The sequence below is a fragment of the Podarcis pityusensis genome (genome assembly GCF_964106645.2).
Source record: "Podarcis pityusensis genome assembly, chromosome: 4".
Lineage (NCBI taxonomy): Eukaryota > Metazoa > Chordata > Lepidosauria > Squamata > Lacertidae > Podarcis > Podarcis pityusensis.
The window spans coordinates 54,445,248-54,464,597 of NC_138027.1; the positions used below are offsets into that span (position 1 = coordinate 54,445,248).

Here is a 19,350-nt window from a genome sequence, read left to right on the forward strand (position 1 = left end):
TGATGCAAGTTTCCAGGGAATTTTTGAATTGGATCATTGTCTCCATATCAGAAGAAAGGCAATCCACACTCCCAAGTTGTGAATTTTAAGTGTGTTTTTTCTTAAATAAACATTACAGGAAGTTCCTAATACTAATTATATTTGTGTGTCCATCATTATATACGCCAGGGCCAACTTCTTAAAATAAATCCCTTTGATGTGCAGATGTTTTGGTTATGAGCTTCCTAGTTTTGTTTGGGCAGTTTTGTGCAACTTTATATTGGAGTGAGTTATTTGCATGTGTAAAATTCCCCCAAACCCCATGTAATTTCTCTTAGTTTTAATGGATTTATTACTTTTTCCCCTAAAGCCCCCAAACAACGAGCAATATATTACTATAAAAGAAGTACAGTATACAGTTAAAAGTACAATTTCTTCCATTTTAAATTTGAGAAAATTCAAATTTACAACATAAGGCCTGTGGGCTGATTGATGTTTCCTCTTTTGATAATTTTCTTTTTCTTTTTAAAAAGCATTTGTGGCCCAATCAAGTGGAGGTAGAAACAATATGCATTGTTTTGTGTTGGTGATTCAGAGGGTTCTGTTGCAGCCAGGAAGTCAGACTTGCACAAACATGACTACTCAGAGTATGCCTCATTGAGTTCAATGAAGATAACGTAGACTGAGACTTCTTCATAATTAGTTCATGCTTTAGGTTTTCTGCTGTGCACCAAACCACTATGTGTGAATTAGACAAATGCATGTTTGGAAAAACATATACAGTATAGAAAAACATGTTTGGAAAAACATATACAGCCCGTGCTGCTGAGAACCAATATTGGCAGCTTCCTGTCAAGTGTACCCTCAGTTGAATACCTGGGTTTTCTGTCAATGAATATGCAGGAAAGCCTGTAATGTGTGAATTGCTGGAGAATGAAAAACTTGTGTGCTGCTGCCAGTGCAATACATGTTAGCTTGAAGGAAGGAGAAAATGACAGAGACAACCAGAGATCAGAAAAGGAGACTGGAGTTTAGCTTTTCTGGTTAAAGAAAGGTAACCAAAATATACATTTAAAAAGGAGCTGATAGAATAAACTAGGGGGGTCACCAACATTATTATTATTTATTAAATTTGTATACCACCCCTCACCCACAGATCTCAGGTGACCATAGAAGCACATGTTCTGTTCAGTGGTCTCTTCCCCTTCCCCTGCTAAAGTTCAGCTTGAATGAAGCATTCTGTTGTTTCCAGCAGAATAGATAGCGGTGTGTTGCAGGGTCTGTGTAGTGCCCATACAGTTTCCCTGATTTGCATATGTGACTACAGGCCTCAAGAGGTTGGCGGCAACCGGAATAAACCAGTCTACCAATAGTACTAAAACAACCAAACAATGGAGATTGAAATGTTAAGAGCAGAAACACTGCATCCAATTAAAACTTAGGCCTCTCCCCTAAATGCTCAGTGAAACACCAAACTCTTAATGCTATGTCTGCGCCAGGAGGCTAAAAGCAAGGGGCCATATGGCTATCCCAGAGGAGGGAGCCCCAAAGCCTGGAGGGACTGGTCAAAAACATCCTGCTCCACATGCCCACCAGCCTGATCTCACCAGGCATGGCGGTGTAGAGTTGCACCATGGGCAGGAGTGGGAAACCTCTTGCCTGGGAGCCCAATGTGGCCCTCCTGGCATCTCTATCTGACTTAGGCCACTCCTGCTCTCTGTAGGCCATACCCTTCTCTGGCCTTGCTTACCTGGAATGTGCTGATGACTTGGTTACTTGGATGAGAGACAGAGAGGGGTGCCTGGAGAATCTTCCAGCCCACTCAATATACAGTGGCAAAATTTGCCTTCTTTGCTTCATCCACTTGCCTGTGGTCCCAGGATGCTTCCCCAGAAGGGAATGTGGCTCTTAATCTGAAAAAGGCTCCCCACCCCTGGCTGTGGGAGAGGGGGAGTATAAATTGTGGCTGAATTTGGCCTTGATTAGATTCATAGCTTTGTTATCTAGCAGCCAGCTGTAAAGCCTTGACCTGTAACAGTTTCAGTAGGCCTTGGCTCTGTGGGCAGATGCTTAGAATTCTACCTTAAATATATGGTTAGTCTTATCAGGAAGCTAAATAAATATTAGTGTTTTAAAAGGCTTGCAGAACAGTTTTACCTCTTCCTTATTATTTCAGTTTAGATTTTTTACCCTCCCTTCGCTATAAGGTCCCAGGGCTTATCGTACTCTATACTTGTTATGTAAACTCCGCACCATACTGACTTTGGAGTGTTCTGCAGCCTAAAATACTTGCATAGCAACAATGGGGCAGCAAAGTCCAGAGAGAGAACTGCTTTCAGGATTTTTGCACAGATTGCCTCTTCTTTCTGCTTTTTTTGCCAGACTACAGGAACTGGATCTAACACTCTTCCCCACCCGGCTCCTTCACCTTCTGAGCTAATCCCCCATACATACAAACAATCAAAACCATTTTTGTGCTCCTCTAATCAGGCAACCCTCAGAGTTCTCACGTATTTGCCTGTAGGATTCCAGGGGAGCTGTTCTGAACATGCCTGCCTCTTGAAGTGACACAGCCACCTCCCCTTAATTCTTTGAGATTGAGAACATCTTTAATAAAAACAATTTAAAAAGGAAATTAAGAATTCAGGTGGAGGAAGATGTTTGCTAGAGGAGTTGGGGGCTCCTGTCCTATTTCTAGCAACAGGAGTTGCTAATATCTGGCAGGGCCTCAGTTTATGACCTAAGAGAGCCAGCATTTTCCCACGAGAAAACATGCTTCTTGAGCTATCGGAGTTCAAAGCATCAAAGACTGGTATCAGGTCTGGAACTGTGTCTGGAGGCAAATGAGGAGCCAGTGTGATTGATGCATTATTGGTGCTATGCGCTCTCTGGCAGGCTCCAGGTAGCACCTTTGTTGTTGCATTTTGAACCAATTGAAGCTTTAGAGTCCTTTTCAGAACATGTTGCAGTGGGCTGACCTGCATGTTTCCAATGATTGTGGCCAATGTACATTCACACGGTGAGCTGGCAGATGATGCTATTGGCTGTCCGGCTACCTGGGTTCCCTCAAGGTTCATATCTACTTTGAGAGAAAAAGTGTGCACACTACTAGCATAGACTGAACACCTAAACTTTAATCAGTTTTGGGAAGTGTTGTAAGAAAAAAACTGCTCCCTTTCCCTTATGGGGTATCTAAAAGCCCGTATAGAGTCCTTACGTAGGTTTTCTATTGGCAGGAGAAAATAACAGAGGCAAACCAGAGAATATTGAGAAGCAAAGCAGCTAGTAAGCATGATCTTTATTAAACTGTTGCAACAGGGTCTCCTGCTCACCCTACGCAGGGAGGGAGGAGAGGAACCCAGGACATTGGTTTCAAGCTCTTATACTGTATGTATAGACTTTTGAAATTGCCTACTATCCTGTAGCTCAAGACCACCCCCCAAAACATCATAAATACATCACAGAAAGAGGTGGTCCCCAGCAGTAATTTGAAAGTGTTGCTTCTATCCTGTCTGCCAGGATACCTGATAATGCCTTATCTGATTGCCGTTTCTGGGTAGCCTGGCTTTGAGATGGTAAATACTTAGTTTCTGAATCTGTTATGCATATTGATAGTGTGCTCAGCTTAACAGATACAGTGGTGCCTCGCAAAACGAAATTAATCCGTTCCGCGAGTCTGTTCGACTTGCGGTTTTTTCGTCTTGTGAAGCACGGCTATTAGCGGCTTAGCGGCTATTAACGGCTTAGCGGCTTTAAGAAAAAGGAAACAAACTCGCAAGACGTTTCGTCTTGCGAAGCAAGCCCATAGGGAAATTCGTCTTGCGGAACGACTCAAAAAACTGAAAACTCTTTCGTCTTGCGCGTTTTCCGTCTTGCGAGGCATTCGTCTTGCGAGGTACCACTGTACTTGCAAGGCTGTATTTACAGGGAAGTGTAAGCCCCTATAGTCCAAAGAGAATTGGAAAGCTTTTCCCATTTCCTTCCTCCTTGCAGAGAAACATTTGAGGTCAATTTGGGAGAATCAGAATGGCTTCAGGATTGTTCTCCTGTACTATTTCAGACACATGGTTTATATACGTACGTATGTGTTTGCCTTGTACGTTTATACACACACACACACACACACACACACACACACATGATCTTAGAATTCCTATAACAGAGGGTTAACAGGTGACATAAAAATAAATAACAGGACCAATGCTCTTTTAAAAAACAAAAGCTGTGAGTAGTAAAGTTACGACACCCTTTTCAAAGGCAAAAGTTAACATTGATAAAGTTTTCCTGATACTGTTATGATTGTATGTAGGGACATCAATCTTGTCTGAGCCAACATTCATCTCGTCTACATAAGAAAAAAGTCAGGTCAATTCCCCGAGGATGTTACAGTCTAATTACAGTTGATCTAATCCTGCTATAGTTGACTGTTCTTTGGATTGCAAACTTTGGACTTGCTGTTGGGGCCTGTTATGCCTCCCATATGAACAAGTTAGCAAACACAGTGTCACTTGGCTTTAAGTAAAGTTTTATGAAATCAGTTCGAGTTAGGCGGGGGAGCATGTGGCCTTCCAGATGTTGTTCTACTGTAGTTTCCACCATCCCATGGCCAGACTGCTTGGGGCTAATGGGAGCTGAAGTCCAGCCACATCTGGAGTGTCTTGAGTTATCCGTCTCTGCAGTAAGGGAATCCAATGCAAACAAGTATTTCCATCTGGTACTAGTGAACGAATAGAACGTTTGTAAAGAGTAAATTAAGCCTATAGTACTAATAATTATGTTAGCAGAAATAGAGGCATGTTTGGCACTCTGATTCAGAGTTGGGATACTGCCAGGGAGACAAAGTCCATCATGGCCCCAAGCCGTCTGCCGGACGATCCATCGATCTCCCGTAGGCCCGCAGTATCAGCAATTAGCGACATGAGTTTCTAGAAGATTTCTTGCCACATTCCAGAGCTCATGCACACTCTATCAGCAGATAATGCACAGCCAAAAGTTGCACTCAGGAGAGCATTATTTACAAGTTTATTCAGCGTTGATCAGAACACAGAAAAACATGACTGCCTGCTTTAGTGTCTATGACACAGAGAGAGAAAACGAAAGCAACAGAAAACATAAACATCCTGTGAACAGGACATGCGCAGACTCTGACTCACAAAGCCTGCTCCCTTTTAAGGTGGAACGGAAATATCCTAACAGTTTTGCCTGGTGATTTGAGGTGTGCTTTATCAGAAGCCTACCCCACAGGGTTGTTGTGGAGATGCTAACTTGAGCTTCTTGGAGAAAATTGTGGGATATAAATGCAATAAATAAAATACTTATACTTAGAGCTGTGTCCCCAAGAGCTGAATCAAATGGTTTCAAATGTTTTATTCCCTCTTTCATTAAGATCTTTTTTGTTCTTGCAGGGAAAGTTGGTTCTTTGTGCTTTAAACCTGTATTAAAATCCTTAGGGATAACCAATATTTCAAAGTGTTTAGGCTAATTTATTTATTTCCCCCCTTTTCATTGTTTCCTCATTTATTTATTTCTTTTTCAGGATCATGCAAAATGGCAAATCCTGAACTTGATCCAGATATTTTCAATCACATCACGTTATATGGAGCGTATGTCAGACCGTGTTGTGAACTGGTAAGCTGTGCTTGATTTTCTTGCTGCCTTCTGGTACTAGCTGTAGTGCAGAGAGAGGGAGACACAGAGAGTGGCATAGAATCAGCTAAATTTTTTATTTCCCATATGTGCACATCTTTTGTTCGTATATCAGAAAAAGAAACACATTTGGCACCACTGATGAAAGGCATGCAGTGACGCCTTTTTATTGACATATTTGTTCATTTTTAACATGGATGACTGTGGGTTAACATTGCAGCAAAGAGCTATTGGTAATGGTCTGTCAGGTGTCTTGTTCTGTCATCGTAGAAACAGGAGAGGATCATAGGCGGTACTAGGAAACAGTTTTTTTTAAAAAATATGCTGTAGACTTGTGCTTTGGGGGTGGAAGGCCCAGTCTGAAGGCCAGTCACAAGGTAACATCATTCTCTATTAAATGCTTTGACGTGCAACATTTCACCATGGTAAACTAGTTTCTGTTTCTGAAGTTCTCTCCTTCTGTCCCCTACTATACATTTCAAAGGGTATTTCATACACCACCAGCTCTATGGCACTGTTCTGCCACAAACTGCTTTATGTCGGTCCATTGCAAGTCATCGCCATGCTGCTGGATTAGAAGTTCTTTTCTGTCCTTCTGTAGCAAACAAAGTCCTTCTGTTTCAGCGGTGAAAACAACGCTCAGCTAGCCTGTATAACATACAGCAGGCTTTTCAGAGCAAACATCCTCTTCTCAGCCTGCATTGAGAAACTGCTTGGTAGGAGCATGCTCTGCAAAAGAGATCAGGTTTGGTTCTTGATAACTTGTTGGTAATCCTTTGAGTTGCATTCAGAAGCTGTTCCTGGATCAGATGACTCACTGTTGCTTCACATGAGCTGTTTTTAACTTTTGGTTCACATTATTTGCCTTCAGTGCTTTAACTGTCAATATCTATGTTGTTTTGTAGGTTCGTGCAAAATTTGGAAGCTGTTCTTCAGTGAAATATAGACCAGGTACAGAAACTAACAATGCAAGTTAGTAAGAAATTCTTTTTCCTCTTTAGTTTGTTTGTCTATGGTTGTTTTAATGGTCCTGTCCTGCATTTTGCTGTGCTGCGGAAGAATAGACTTAAGATCTGATGTAGCAGTCAAGCACTGGTGCAGATCTTCAGATTTGTAAGGCTTATTAGAGCTTAGTTTTATTTTTCCTTTCTTTTTGTTCCATAGGTGAAATCTGTAAAATATGGTGTAGTAAACCAGTTTCTGAGTTGCACAAATATTGTGACATGATCAAAATATATACCTTTTGGCCATTTTTATTTGCGCCTGGATGTAAACACACAAAGAAATGTCTTGATTCCAGGTAAGCAGGCGTTTTTCTTGTTCATTAAATGTTTACTTTGCACTCTTGTTTGAAAACTGAAATATGGAAAATCTGTGTATGTTTTGCAGCATCAGGACAGAGAGCGGTTCTAAAAGTAGAATGCTAACATTCTTTTTTTTAATGGGTCATGGGGAAATAACAATAAATTAACTAGCACAATTTTTTCCTAGTCCCTCACCTTTCTACTTTTTATAACATCCTGTCTTATTAAGAGTACTGGAGAACTTGAATCTCTATCACAATTCTGTGACATTTTGGTTGATTCCGTTAAAGGCATGACCCAACTGAATTTTTTGAATCTTTTCTTATGGACCAGCATGCCTATCTTTGCTTTGTAAATTATTCAGAATATACACTCAGTTGGACTTACTACTGAATAGACATGCTTGTTTGACTATTGATGTTTAAATGAATTATGAGTGTCTCAAAATCTGTTTTAATATGTGTACATAGTTCTAAGTACCTTCTTTATTTTGATCTTTCTCATATAGTAGTAGAAAATGTCATTTAATGTGAATCTGTTTATATTTAAGTGATTGTGAAGTGGGTGAGCTCAATCTGGAGAGACTATATGAAATCGAGACATTAGAAGATGTTACTGATATAGCCAAAAAGTTTGCGGTAAGTCATTAAGAAGATTATTATTCTATATTTATTTATACTCCGCCTTTTCTCCCTGACGGGGACTCAAGGCAGCTTACAGATAAAAATAAGAACCACTAAAAACATAGAAAAAAGATAATTAAAAACCAATTAAACATTGATAGAATTTAAACTATATACATATTGAAGCCATACAAGTAGTTATAATGAAATCGGCATGGCAGCAGCCCTTTCATTAAAAACAATCAGTTTGTGAAAGCCTGTTGGAATAAGAAAGTCTTCATCTGATGGCGGAAGGACGATAAGGAGGCAGCCAGTCTAGTTTCCCTAGGGAGGGAGGGAGGGCCAAAGTCTGGGAGCAATCCTAGCCATGCCTAATCAGAAATAAGGCCCATTGGATTCAGTGGGGCTTTCTTCCTGGCAAGTATAGGTAGTATTGTGTAGCCTTACTCTTGAATCTCAGCTGAAGTTAGAAAACCCCTTCAGATCAGTGACATGGTGTTAGATGAGTGCAGGTTAGGGTTGTTGATAAGCCTTTGCTCTTTTTCTTCTCTCCACCCCCAGGATGTTCCACGTTTCATCAATGGCATATTGAAAATTGGAGCTGAAATAGACAATGTAAGTTTGTTCTCAGCTCCCGGGCTCAAATACTAGAAGCCTTTTTGCTTTGTAAGAATCCCACACCACTTTTTTTGAATAAACACAATGTTTACTAAGATTTATATCCTGCCTTTCATCCATCATGGAAGGCATCGGACCAGTGGTTCCCAGGTGATCTCCCATCCAGCCGCTGACCCTCCTAGACCTCCTTAGAGTTAGCAGATTTATAGGAGCTGCAAGCTTTTTGTGGATTATTCATGATCCAAAATGCAATCATAATGTGACTTGTGGATCGTGGGGAGCGAACTAAAAACTGCTGTTTGTAAAACCCAATCAGAATGATCCAATGAATGTACTGGATAACAATCCAGCATAAACAGCAGAGTTCTTGGTGTCTGCAGAAATTAATTCTTTTCATGGAGGCAAGAGTATAACTGCAGGCCACTGGCTTGATTCTGCAGTCTTTATATTATTTAACACCCTCATGCCTGGATGGCTATATTTGTATTTAATTTTAACTTGGTTTTTTTTTTAAAGTACTTCAAGTAATAGTATCTTATTTCTCCTTCATGTGAAATAGAGAATCTTCAATATTTATGATGCTCTTGACTGGATAAAATATGCTGATGACATCGGTATTTTACAGAAATTAGAAAAGCTTGGAAATTATTGTTGGCCTTTCCTAGAAGTTTTCTTTGCTGAATGTAAGTTATACACAATGTTACAATGAGTGGTGTATGGAAAAATGTGTTCCTGTTCCTGCTTAATCTTAAACTCCGTGGTTCACAGTTGGGTGATACTTTGACTAAGACCAACCAAAAAGTCACAGAAATGGTGGCAAGCTTTTGAGTTTTGCGGAACTCTTCAACAGGTGATATGTTACACAAAGCAGGAAGCGGTGAGATGATTATAATTGGGGTTTTTAAAGGCTGTAGATTCAGTTCCAGGATAAAGCTTTCATGGAACATTATTCCTCATGAAGAGCTCTGAGAAATCAAAGGTTTGCCATGTTTTTGTGTCTTTTTGGTTGCCCCCCCCAAAAAAAAGTATGGCCCAAAGGTTTTTTGTGTGTGGATCAACCTTTGTTCCATAATACTAGCTCTATAAAGGCAGCTTTTTTTTGTTTTTGTTTCTCTAGTCTTAATTGAAAGTAATTTTTACGGCGTTTGTAGTTTTTTTGTTTTGTTTTTTGAGGAAGCAGCTTATTCTTCACTGGTATGATGACTCATATCCGGTCTACTACTGAGCCCGTGTTCTTTTCATTTAGACTTAGACCAAGCTGAAGTTAACATATCACTACCAGTTTTACTTCAAGATAGGAAGTCAAGGTCAGGGGGGATACCAAGTTAACTGATTATTTCTGCAGTTGAAGACCAAAAATACAGCATCCTCCCAATATATACCAGTTGGCAACTTTGTGCTGCCATGTGCCTTAAGGTTGTTCGCTGGTAAATTTATCGGCCTGGATCCAAAGTGCTCCGTGCATGAGTGAGACATTAATTCTCATGCATGGGGGATCATAGATTTCTACCACCTCCCAGATATAGTGCCAGTTGCATGCCATGTTGTTTCTTGGAGTAGCTTCTTGGGTAGCAAGAGGGGCTGCATGAAGCGAACCTGTTCTTTGAAATATCATGGATGGGGATAGGGAGCCAGTGTGGTGTAGTGGTTAAGAGCGATAGACTCGTAATCTGGGGAACCGGGTTCGCGTCTCCGCTCCTCCACATGCAGCTGCTGGGTGACCTTGGGCCAGTCACGCTTCTTTGAAGTCTCTCAGCCCCACTCACCTCACAGAGTGTTTGTTGTGGGGGAGGAAGGGAAAGGAGAATGTTAGCCGCTTTGAGACTCCTGAAGGGGAGTGAAAGGCGGGATATCAAATCCAAACTCCTCTTCTTCTTCTTCTTCTTCTTTTTGGCTCCATAGGATCAACCTTGCAGGCCAAATTTGACAGGTGGGTGGCGGCACCTGCCAGTCACACATCATTATAACATTACGTGGTTGAGAAGTAGGTAGTCCTGCCTACATGTCAGAATCTCTGGTGCTGAGCATTGGTCTGGCAAAGCGCTTCTTTCTCCCATCCCTTTCCTGCAATTTACAGGCATTGCTTCACATGTGAGAAATCCCCATCATGATCAATGTCTTCAGAAAATCAGGTTTCTTTCAGCGACTGGGGGTGGGGCCACAGGGACTGTAGGAGGGACTTCTCCCTCACCCAGCTAGCTGGTGTTTCCTTTTGCTTGTTTTCTTTGACTGTGTGTGCCTGTTCCCGACATTGAACAGGCGTGCATAGCCAAATTGAGCTGGATTTAACCCCTGCTCATCAGCAGTCAAGGGGTGTGTGTGTCAATCTTGCTAGCTTTGACTTTGAGCACCTGTTAGGAACAAGTATTCCTTCTGGGAACAAGGATTCGACACAGAATTGAACCCCTCTCTCCCTCAGGGGACATCAGCCCATGGACAGGTGGCATGATTTGGGAGAAATTTACTTTGTTAGTAAAAAAAAACAAAACTCTTTCTGCAACTTTGAAATCTTTTTTGATTTGGAAAATAAAAATGGAAGATTGAACTACTCACTTGGATTACACTAGTGTACATATGTGTGATATTTATATAGTTCTTAAAGGAATAATTTTGGGCAGGGAAAAGTAACTCTTAAGTACATGTCAGTACTATAGTTGGTAGCAGTAAACATTGTACTGTGTTTCGCTTTGTAGACAAGCATCTCATAAGCAAAATTATATTGGAGGACTACAACTTAATAGAAGCATTTGAATCTCAAAACTGTGACGGTTGTATGAAGGTAAGATTTAAACAAAACGTTATATTAAAAAAAAAGAGCTTACTTGTAAATGCCACACCTTTCATTTGGGCAGAGAAACCACCCTCTAGTAGTATCTCAGTCTTGTCTAAATTGAGCTTCAGTTTATTGGCTCTCATCTGGTTTATTACCAAGGCCTGGCACCAGTCCAGAACATTCAGCGCCACATCTGCTTGAGCTGTAAAGGAGATGTAGAGTCGGGTGTCATCAGCATACGGATGAAAGCAAACTCCAGAACTCTTGGATGACCCCCCACTAAGTTTCATGAAGATGTTAAATAGCTTGGGGCATAAAATCAAACCCTGAGGAACCCTGTAATGGAGGTTCCTCCAAGCAGCGATCCAAGTTAAAGTGGAATCACTGCCAAACAGTATCCGCAACTCCCAGCTCCGACAGTCTCCCCAAAAGAATACCATGGTCATTTGTATTGAAAGCCACTGAGAGGTCAAGGAGAATTAACAGGGACACACTCCCCTTGTCCCAACACAAGTCATTATACTACAAGGGTGACCAAGGCCATCACACTCATCCAAGAGGTCTGAGGTTGGTTCAAAACCACCCATTCAAGAACTTTACCTGAAAAAGGAACGTTTGCAATGTGCCTATAGTTGTTCAAGTGTTCTGGATCCAAGGATTTCTCAGACAATGGTCTCACTGTTGAAATTGCTTGTTTGTATCGTGGCTTGTTAGCATCCAAACACAGTCATTGTGTAACACAATCTTAAAAATAACTTAAAGATGTTTCATAGTTTAAGATGAATTTAGTAAACTGTATATATATGCACCCATCTGAAATTGCTTTGCAATTGAAGTTAATTTGAATTTGTCCTGTTTCATTACAGAAAAGTGATCTCATGAAAAATTGGGGAAATGAAGCATTTGCTAAAGAGCAATTTGATATTGCTGCCGCTTCCTATACAAAAGCTATAGAATTATGGTAAGGGATAAATTATATTAATGAACAAAGATGTAGAAACATGCATTTGAGATAAGAACCTTTTTGGACAGAAGATGAAAGGTATTTTCTATATGAAGAGAAGAGTAGTTCCCAAAGACAGCTGCTCCTATACAGAGTAGGGTGTATGGAATGCACTATGGGTATTGTAGTGTTTCTTTGCATTCTTAGTGCCCTTTTAATTAGATTTTACTTCACCTGAAATTGTCTATTTGCTTTCAGAGGGGTTTATTTTTTCCTTGGCGCTTGTCACCAAACAATTAGCATCTTTTAGTGGATCATGTTGACCTGAGAGCAGAATCCCTTAAGTAGGATTTTAAAGGTCCAGTAGGGAGTAGTGACTGTTTAACAAACCGCATGATTTATCGCCTCAATCTGGATTAAGATTTGGTCTTTTGAGACAGAAGAAACCGTGTACCCTCCACTGTTTTTTCTTTTGGTAGCCATTCCTAATACACCATGGGTTTTGTCCAACAGTGTCCCTCAGCTGATGGTAAGGCTTCCTAGAGGAAAGAAGCAATTTTCAACCACTTCCTTCGCTCCACTAGCTCACGGTGCACCACTTAAATCTGCTCTGGTGGGCTTCCCAACTTTCTGGAGCAATTTAGAGAGTGTGAGGGGGCTGCAAGGGGGAGGGGGGGGAAATGCTCTGCTGCTGGAAGCCTTACTGTCAGCTGAGTAGCACTGTTTGAGAGAACTTTGTAGTTTATAGCTGTTCAGTAGAGATACGGGATGACAGAGTTAATAAAAACCTGTCATATTTGAAACCACTTGAATAGCAATGCTTGGCAATGTATTTGGTAAGTAGCCCCACTAATACAAATCAATATTACAGTACTGAAATTGAGTGCTGTGCCTATCAGTAAAGGTAAAGGTAACGGGACCCCTGACCGACTCTGGGGTTGCGGCGCTCATCTCGCTTTATTGGCCGAGGGAGCCGGCGTACAGCTTCTGGGTCATGTGGCCAGCATGACTAAACCGCTTCTGGCGAACCAGAGCAGCACACAGAAACGCCGTTTAGCTTCCCGCCGGAGTGGTACCTATTTATCTACTTGCACTTTGTCATGCTTTTGAATTGCTAGGTTGGCAGGAGCTGGGACCGAGCAACAGGAGCTCACCCCGTTGCGGGGATTCGAACTGCCGACCTTCTGATCGGCAGGTTCTAGGCTCTGTGGTTTAACTCACAGCGCCTCCCATGTCCTGTGCCTGTCAGCAGTATTTACTATTTACAGCAATCACTACCTATGTTACCCGCAACAATTGCGACTTTTAACTTCGGTTAGGCTGACACTGGGACTGCAGGTGTATCTGTTTCTGAATTCACCCTACAAGGGGAGACTGCTGTAAACTATTCTCAATGAGTTTGTTATGCAGACCACAGCTTTTCAAACCTGGCGTATTAACTGCTACCAAAAATCCAAACTAAGGCAGGAAAGTCATCTTGGATAATTACATGTATGGCTCAACTTTCAGAAGACTATTTTGGTTCAGAGTAAATAAACTGAATGCAATCTAACCTTTTTTAAAGGCCTGAAAATCACATTCTTTATGGCAACCGGGCTCTCTGTTTTATCCGAACTGGACAATATAAGTAAGTATATTTTTTTTCATGGGATTCAATGACTACATTTGAATGGAACCCTAAGCTATGGTTTAGTGTTATATAAGTGACTCTAGCCTTCTCTCCTGGGCTTGCATGCTCCCCTCTTTGTCTGCATGACATGTGATCGGAAAGAGAAGTTTGGAAGCTCTTGTTCTTATTCAGCTGTGGGTAGCGATAACTGTGGTTAGTTTAAAACAAGTCTACTTCAAAACATGGTTTATGAAGCTGGCTTATTAAACTAACCACAGTTAATCACAGTTCTTGGTTTGGATGAAATGGCAAAAGTTTGCTTAAAAGGCAAGTGGAATTCCATACTTTCAAACCCCTTGGCCAGAAGAGACTGGGAATGGAGGAGTGTGAAAGCTTGAGAGGGCTTGCAGTTGAGTGTTCAAACACTGCCTAAGTATATTTATCTAAACTGAATAGAAATCTAATGGTCCATTTTTTTAAAGCTGTGTTGCTTTAAGAGACTAAATGGCTATGAAACATTTCATCTGCACATTTATAAAGTTAAATTTCCAGCTGCAAAATTTAGTATTATTTTACATTAGAGAGGATTTATTTCAGTTTGTTATAGTTTCTCATCCTCTTCTACACCCGCTTGCTCAATGGCATGAGCAAGAGCGAAAAAGCAATTAATTTTTGGTTTGATTGGAAGGAAGAAATTGAGGAGGAGGGCATTAAATTGGAAATGTTTTCAGCTAATCTCAGTTTTTAGAGCTTTTGGGTTTGGTTTTGATCTCTTTTGGGACTTTGAATCTTGGGGAAGCTGGTGAGCATTGGATTTGATGCATGTTAGTGTCAAATAAAAAAAAGTGATCTCTCAAAGACAGAAATACACAGTGGTCAGAGACCAAAGAACAAATGAACCAAAGAATTGTAGGGATACCAAGGGTCATCTAGTCCAACCCTCTGCAATGCAGGAATCTTAACAAAAGCATTAATCAAAGATGGCCATCCAACAACTGCTTGAAAACCTCCAATGAAAGAGAGTCAATAATAATAATAATAATAATAATATAGTAAGTAAGTAAGTAATTTTTGGTTTATACTCCACCCTCCCTGGCTAAGACCGGGCTCAGGGAGGCTAACATCAAATATCAAATACATCAAAACACAATCAAACAATTGATTAAAATACAGCTTAAAAATTAGAATCAGGATAAAATTAGATGATTGCCCAGGAATTACAACCATAGGGGTCGGGAACCTCAAGTATTCATCAGGGCCAGCTATCCATGTTGGTCCCACATGAGGTGATAAAAGGGCCAAAGAGGTAACCTACAGGGTCCCATAGAGGGGGGTCAAACTGGGCCCGGACCAAAGGCCAGGCGGAACAACTCCATCTTGCAGGCCCTGCGGAAAGATGTTAAGTCCCGCAGGGCCCTGGTCTCCTGCAATAGAGTGTTCCACCAAAGCTGGGGCAAATCTGAAAATAATATAATATATTATTTATATTCTGTCCATCTGGCTGGGTTTCCCCAGCCACTCTGGGCGGCTTCCAACAAAAGACTAGAAAACTAGAAATACTGTCAAACAGCTCTTAGCGTCTGAAAGCTCTTCCTGATGTTTAGTCCATAGAACTAGTTCAGTGAAGTACTTTGAAACTGCAGATAGTTTCAAAAAAGTAGTTTATTGGATGGTAAGGAGATCAGGTGCTCAGAGCAAAAATAAATATGATAAATTCCACCAGCTATGACCCAAGCCACCTCTTTGGATCCCAACCTGTCCTGTATTTTCTGTATTGCTTTTCTGTATCTTGGTGGTGAATATTATGCCTTCTCCTCCTTGAGGAGTAAGGAATTTATTTTAAATATTTTTTTTGGTAAATTAACATAGATTCCAACTTTACAGAGTGGACAGTCTGCCCAGCTTAGTGTTTTGGTTCAGACTAGACTTGTAGGAATGCTGGATGGTATATTGGACCTTTCAGTGATGTCCTTTTCTGTTGACGAAGCCTGTTAGCATTGAACTGTTGCCATGTTGGTTTGGGTCAATATCTTTCTTCGTATGCTCTAAGAGTACTCGGAAGGAAAACCTGGCAGGAACAAACGTTCAAATAGAAGGAAAGACTATCTTACTCAGTAGTCAGTAGCATTCAGGGAGGTAAATGTGAAGGGCTTTGGTTCTGCAAGGCTAGGTCTGTGAAGACAAAAATACCGCCCCCCTCTGGTGAAGTCAGAATTTGAACCTGGCTTCCCCCAGGAGGAGATGTGAGTTGAAGAATCCTCTGTCTGCTCTCCAGAATGGGAATTCATGGTGAGTGAAATTTCTTCTCTTTTAACGACAGAACTTTCTCAGGTTTTTGGATTTAGTCTTGCAATTTGAAAAGCTTAAAAAATGTACTATATTTGAATGAGAACATTTTCCTCATTCATTAGTATCTTAACTTCTTACTGTTTTCAGAAAAGCCCTGTGTGATGGGAAGAGAGCCATAATTTTGAAGCCCAACTGGCCAAAGGTTAGCTGCATTTCTTTCACAGATCTGTCTTTGCTGGAACTCAAGTCAGAAAACATTGAACATTAACCATTATATAAACAGGAAGCTTCCCTTTTTGAGTTAATTTGACTAGTTATAAATCACTGGGGGATAGATACACTGTATGCAATAGTTTTATTTATTTAAAAGCATTTCTAAACTGGTTCATATAGAAAATATCTCTAAATGTAATATATTTGTGAGTAGGTAGGAGTTATGTCCTTGGCAGCTTCTTAATTGAAAGGACCCATACCAGTTATTTTTAGGGCATGGTCTCTTTGGGCTCCTTTACCCAGTTTTAACAAGTATGTATTAGATTCACTTTTTGTATCTAATCTTCTAATAATGATCTAATGTTGATCTAATGTAGATACTTGTTGATTCTGGCTTTCTACCATGTGCCAGCATAGGATTGCATCCAGAGATCCTGTTTTGCTCACAGAAGAGGCAGTCCCAGTGACCACTTAGGGAGAGTGGGGAAATTTGATTTTTGCCCATTTCCAATGCATTCCCCAGAAATGTGTTCCCTGGGGTTTGGTGAACCTGTGTTGTAAATAAAAATATGCCCTTTTCCCTTATGGGGTATCCAAGAGCCCATATAGAGTCCTTACATAGGTTCCCTATTGGTAGGAGAAAATAACAGAGGCCAACCAGAGAATATTGAGAAGCAAAGCAGCTAGTAAGCTTGATCTTTATTCATCTGTTGCAACAGGGTGCTCCCCTCACACGCAGGAGAGGAAGAGGACCCAGAACAATGGCCTGCAAGGCCTTATAAAGACTTTTGAAATTCCCATTCTCTAGATCAGGACCACCCCCAGAAACATTATGCATACATCACAGAAGGGGTGTAACCTAAGACCACCCCTCAGATACATCCCCCTACATCACAGAAATTTAAATATTGTTTTTCTCCTGTTGTTGTTTATCTCCTGTCTAGCAGGTTACTTGATTGGATTTCCTGGGGAGCCTGGCCATTCTTTTGTAGTGGTAAAATACTTATTTCCTGGGCCAGGTCACAGGCTCACACCTTATTCAAACAGACATATCCTTGAGACAGGATTTGTGAGGAAAGAGACAATGGGGAGGCTTTTCCAGTTTAACCTTGCAGAGAAAGGATTTGGCCAGTTTAGGAATCAAAATGGTTCCAGGTTGGTCTTCCTGTGTTGATCTATGTATGTGCAGTTATGAACATTACCATATATCTAAGACCATAAAATTCCTATCACACCTGCCACGTAATGAGAGGTGGTACAGATTGTAGTGTGATACACTATTGGTTCTTCAGGGGTTAAAGTTTGAACAGGAGGGAGAGGTGGAGCTCAGTAAAGGAGGGACCACCAACACTTAAGTCTCTACTAGATGAAAATCCCTCCTATTATTTATTATTTATACCCCACCCATCTGGCTGGGTTTCCCCAGCCACTCTGGGCAGCTCCCAACATAATATTAAAAATACAATAAAACATCAAACATTAAAAACTTCCCTAAACAGGGCTGCCTTCAGATGTCTTCTAAAAGTCAGATAGTTGTTTATTTCCTTGACATCTGGTGGGAGGGCGTTCCACAGGGCGGGCGCCAACACCGAGAAGGCCCTCTGCCTGGTTCCCTGTAACCTCACATCTTGCAGTGAGGGAACTGCCAGAAGGCCCTTGGCCCTTGGCGCTGGACCTCAGTGTCCAGGCAGAATGATGGGGGTGGAGCCGCTTCTTCAGGTATACAGGACCGAGACCGTTTAGGGCTTTAAAGGTCAGCACCAACATGTTGAATTGTGCTCGGAAACATACTGGGAGCCAATGTAGGGTTGGGCTTTTAGACTCATATGATGAAAATAGGAGTGAAAATGTTTTTATTTGGCAAAACTTGCTCTATTTAGGAGGGTGGTAATCTCTTTGTTCTTTTTTTTTTTTTTGTAGGGACACTATCGATTCTGTGATTCACTCTATCTCTTGGGGGAACACAAAAAAGCACTAGAAGCAAATGAGAAAGGCCAAGAGCTGTGCAGAAATAATCCTGAAGGAATTAAGGATCTTATACAGCAACATGAGAAATTTAAAAAGCAAATTGATGAAATGAGAGGTAACATTTCCTCTTTAAAATTGTCTTTAAATACAGTAAAATACTTTGTATAATAACTTTTATTTAGTGAATCAACTTTTTTATCATTTATTTAGGTGTGAAACAAAATAAACACAGAATAAAGAAGGCAGTAGTTCAGAAAAAGTAAGTTTAATTCTATTTTACTTTATATGTGAAAGTAAATAAAAGTCAATAAATAATAAATAAATAAAATAAAACAGTAAATAAAATAAAAGGGGTTAAATTAATATTTTACAAGCACAGATTTGGTACCACTAGGAGATGGTGCCCTGGTGTCTTCTCTGCTTAGGGACACGGGTGGCACTGTGGTCTAAACCACTGAGCCTCTTGGACTTGCCGATCAGAAGGTTGGCAGTTCGAATCCCCATGACGGAGTGAGCTCCCATTGCTCTGTCCCAGCTGCTGCCAACCTAGCAGTTCAAAAGCACACCAGTGCGAGTAGATAGTGTCCCGTTGTGCCAGAAGCGGTTTAGTCATGCTGGCCACATGAGCCAGAAAGCTGTCTGTGGACAAACACTGGCTCCCTCGGCCTGAAAGCGAGATGAGCGCTGCAACCTCAAAGTCACCTTTGAATGGACTTAACTGTACAGGGGTCCTTTATATTTTTTTACATTCTCTGCTTCCAATGTTGGGGCAGTGTCAGTTGTTCTGAAAGCTGCCTTCAGAACTGTCCTTCACTCCCTAGAAAAGGAAAACAGCCATGTGTGCTTCTCTTAAGAGCCCAGCTGCTCTCTTCCTGCTGTAAAGAAGGGATCCTGAACGAAAAAGGTTGCATTTGTAGATACAGTTATTCTTAATGTAAATGTTGCAGAAAACAACTCTTCACATCTTATGATAGGGTGTTGCTTTATTTTATTACCAAAGAACGATGGCAAAAGAACATTTCCAGATCCTAAAACAATTCATAATCTTCTGGGACCCCCCTCCTCCACAAGCAATGTGTGTTTTATTTTGAATTATTGGTTTAGTTCTACAGAATCTCCTTCAGTCAGTGCCCAGGAATCAAAGAAGTCTGACAATGAAAAGAAAACGCAGCCTGACAACAATCTTGGTAAACAGAGGCATACAAAGGTAAGTTGTTTTCGTTTGCTTGTTTTTAAATGCAAATGCTACTGAGAGCTGCTGTCTGGAAGACAATGCTGTCAGAAATTTCCTTAAACATGAATATAATTTTCAGGGTTCTTAGGTTCCTGCTCCATATCTTGCCAACCCTGACTCTGCTGTCGCTTTAACTTTTTGTTGGCAGTGA

General features: G+C 40.9%; 1 protein-coding gene across 3 annotated transcripts in view; it reads left to right on the top strand.

Moving 5' to 3' along the window:
* The window catches only part of TTC3 (tetratricopeptide repeat domain 3), a 68,109-nt gene that overhangs the window by 2,206 nt on the left and 46,553 nt on the right, over positions 1-19,350 (top strand). For all 3 annotated transcript variants that reach the window (XM_081004408.1, XM_081004409.1, XM_081004410.1), the window contains 13 exons: positions 5,516-5,607; positions 6,531-6,576; positions 6,790-6,925; positions 7,480-7,567; positions 8,114-8,167; positions 8,730-8,853; positions 10,864-10,949; positions 11,810-11,904; positions 13,451-13,513; positions 15,932-15,986; positions 17,918-18,080; positions 18,176-18,224; positions 19,070-19,172. In XM_081004408.1, the coding sequence (XP_080860534.1) occupies positions 5,516-5,607; positions 6,531-6,576; positions 6,790-6,925; positions 7,480-7,567; positions 8,114-8,167; positions 8,730-8,853; positions 10,864-10,949; positions 11,810-11,904; positions 13,451-13,513; positions 15,932-15,986; positions 17,918-18,080; positions 18,176-18,224; positions 19,070-19,172 (1,154 nt within the window). The remainder of the gene's footprint in view (positions 1-5,515; positions 5,608-6,530; positions 6,577-6,789; positions 6,926-7,479; positions 7,568-8,113; positions 8,168-8,729; positions 8,854-10,863; positions 10,950-11,809; positions 11,905-13,450; positions 13,514-15,931; positions 15,987-17,917; positions 18,081-18,175; positions 18,225-19,069; positions 19,173-19,350) is intronic.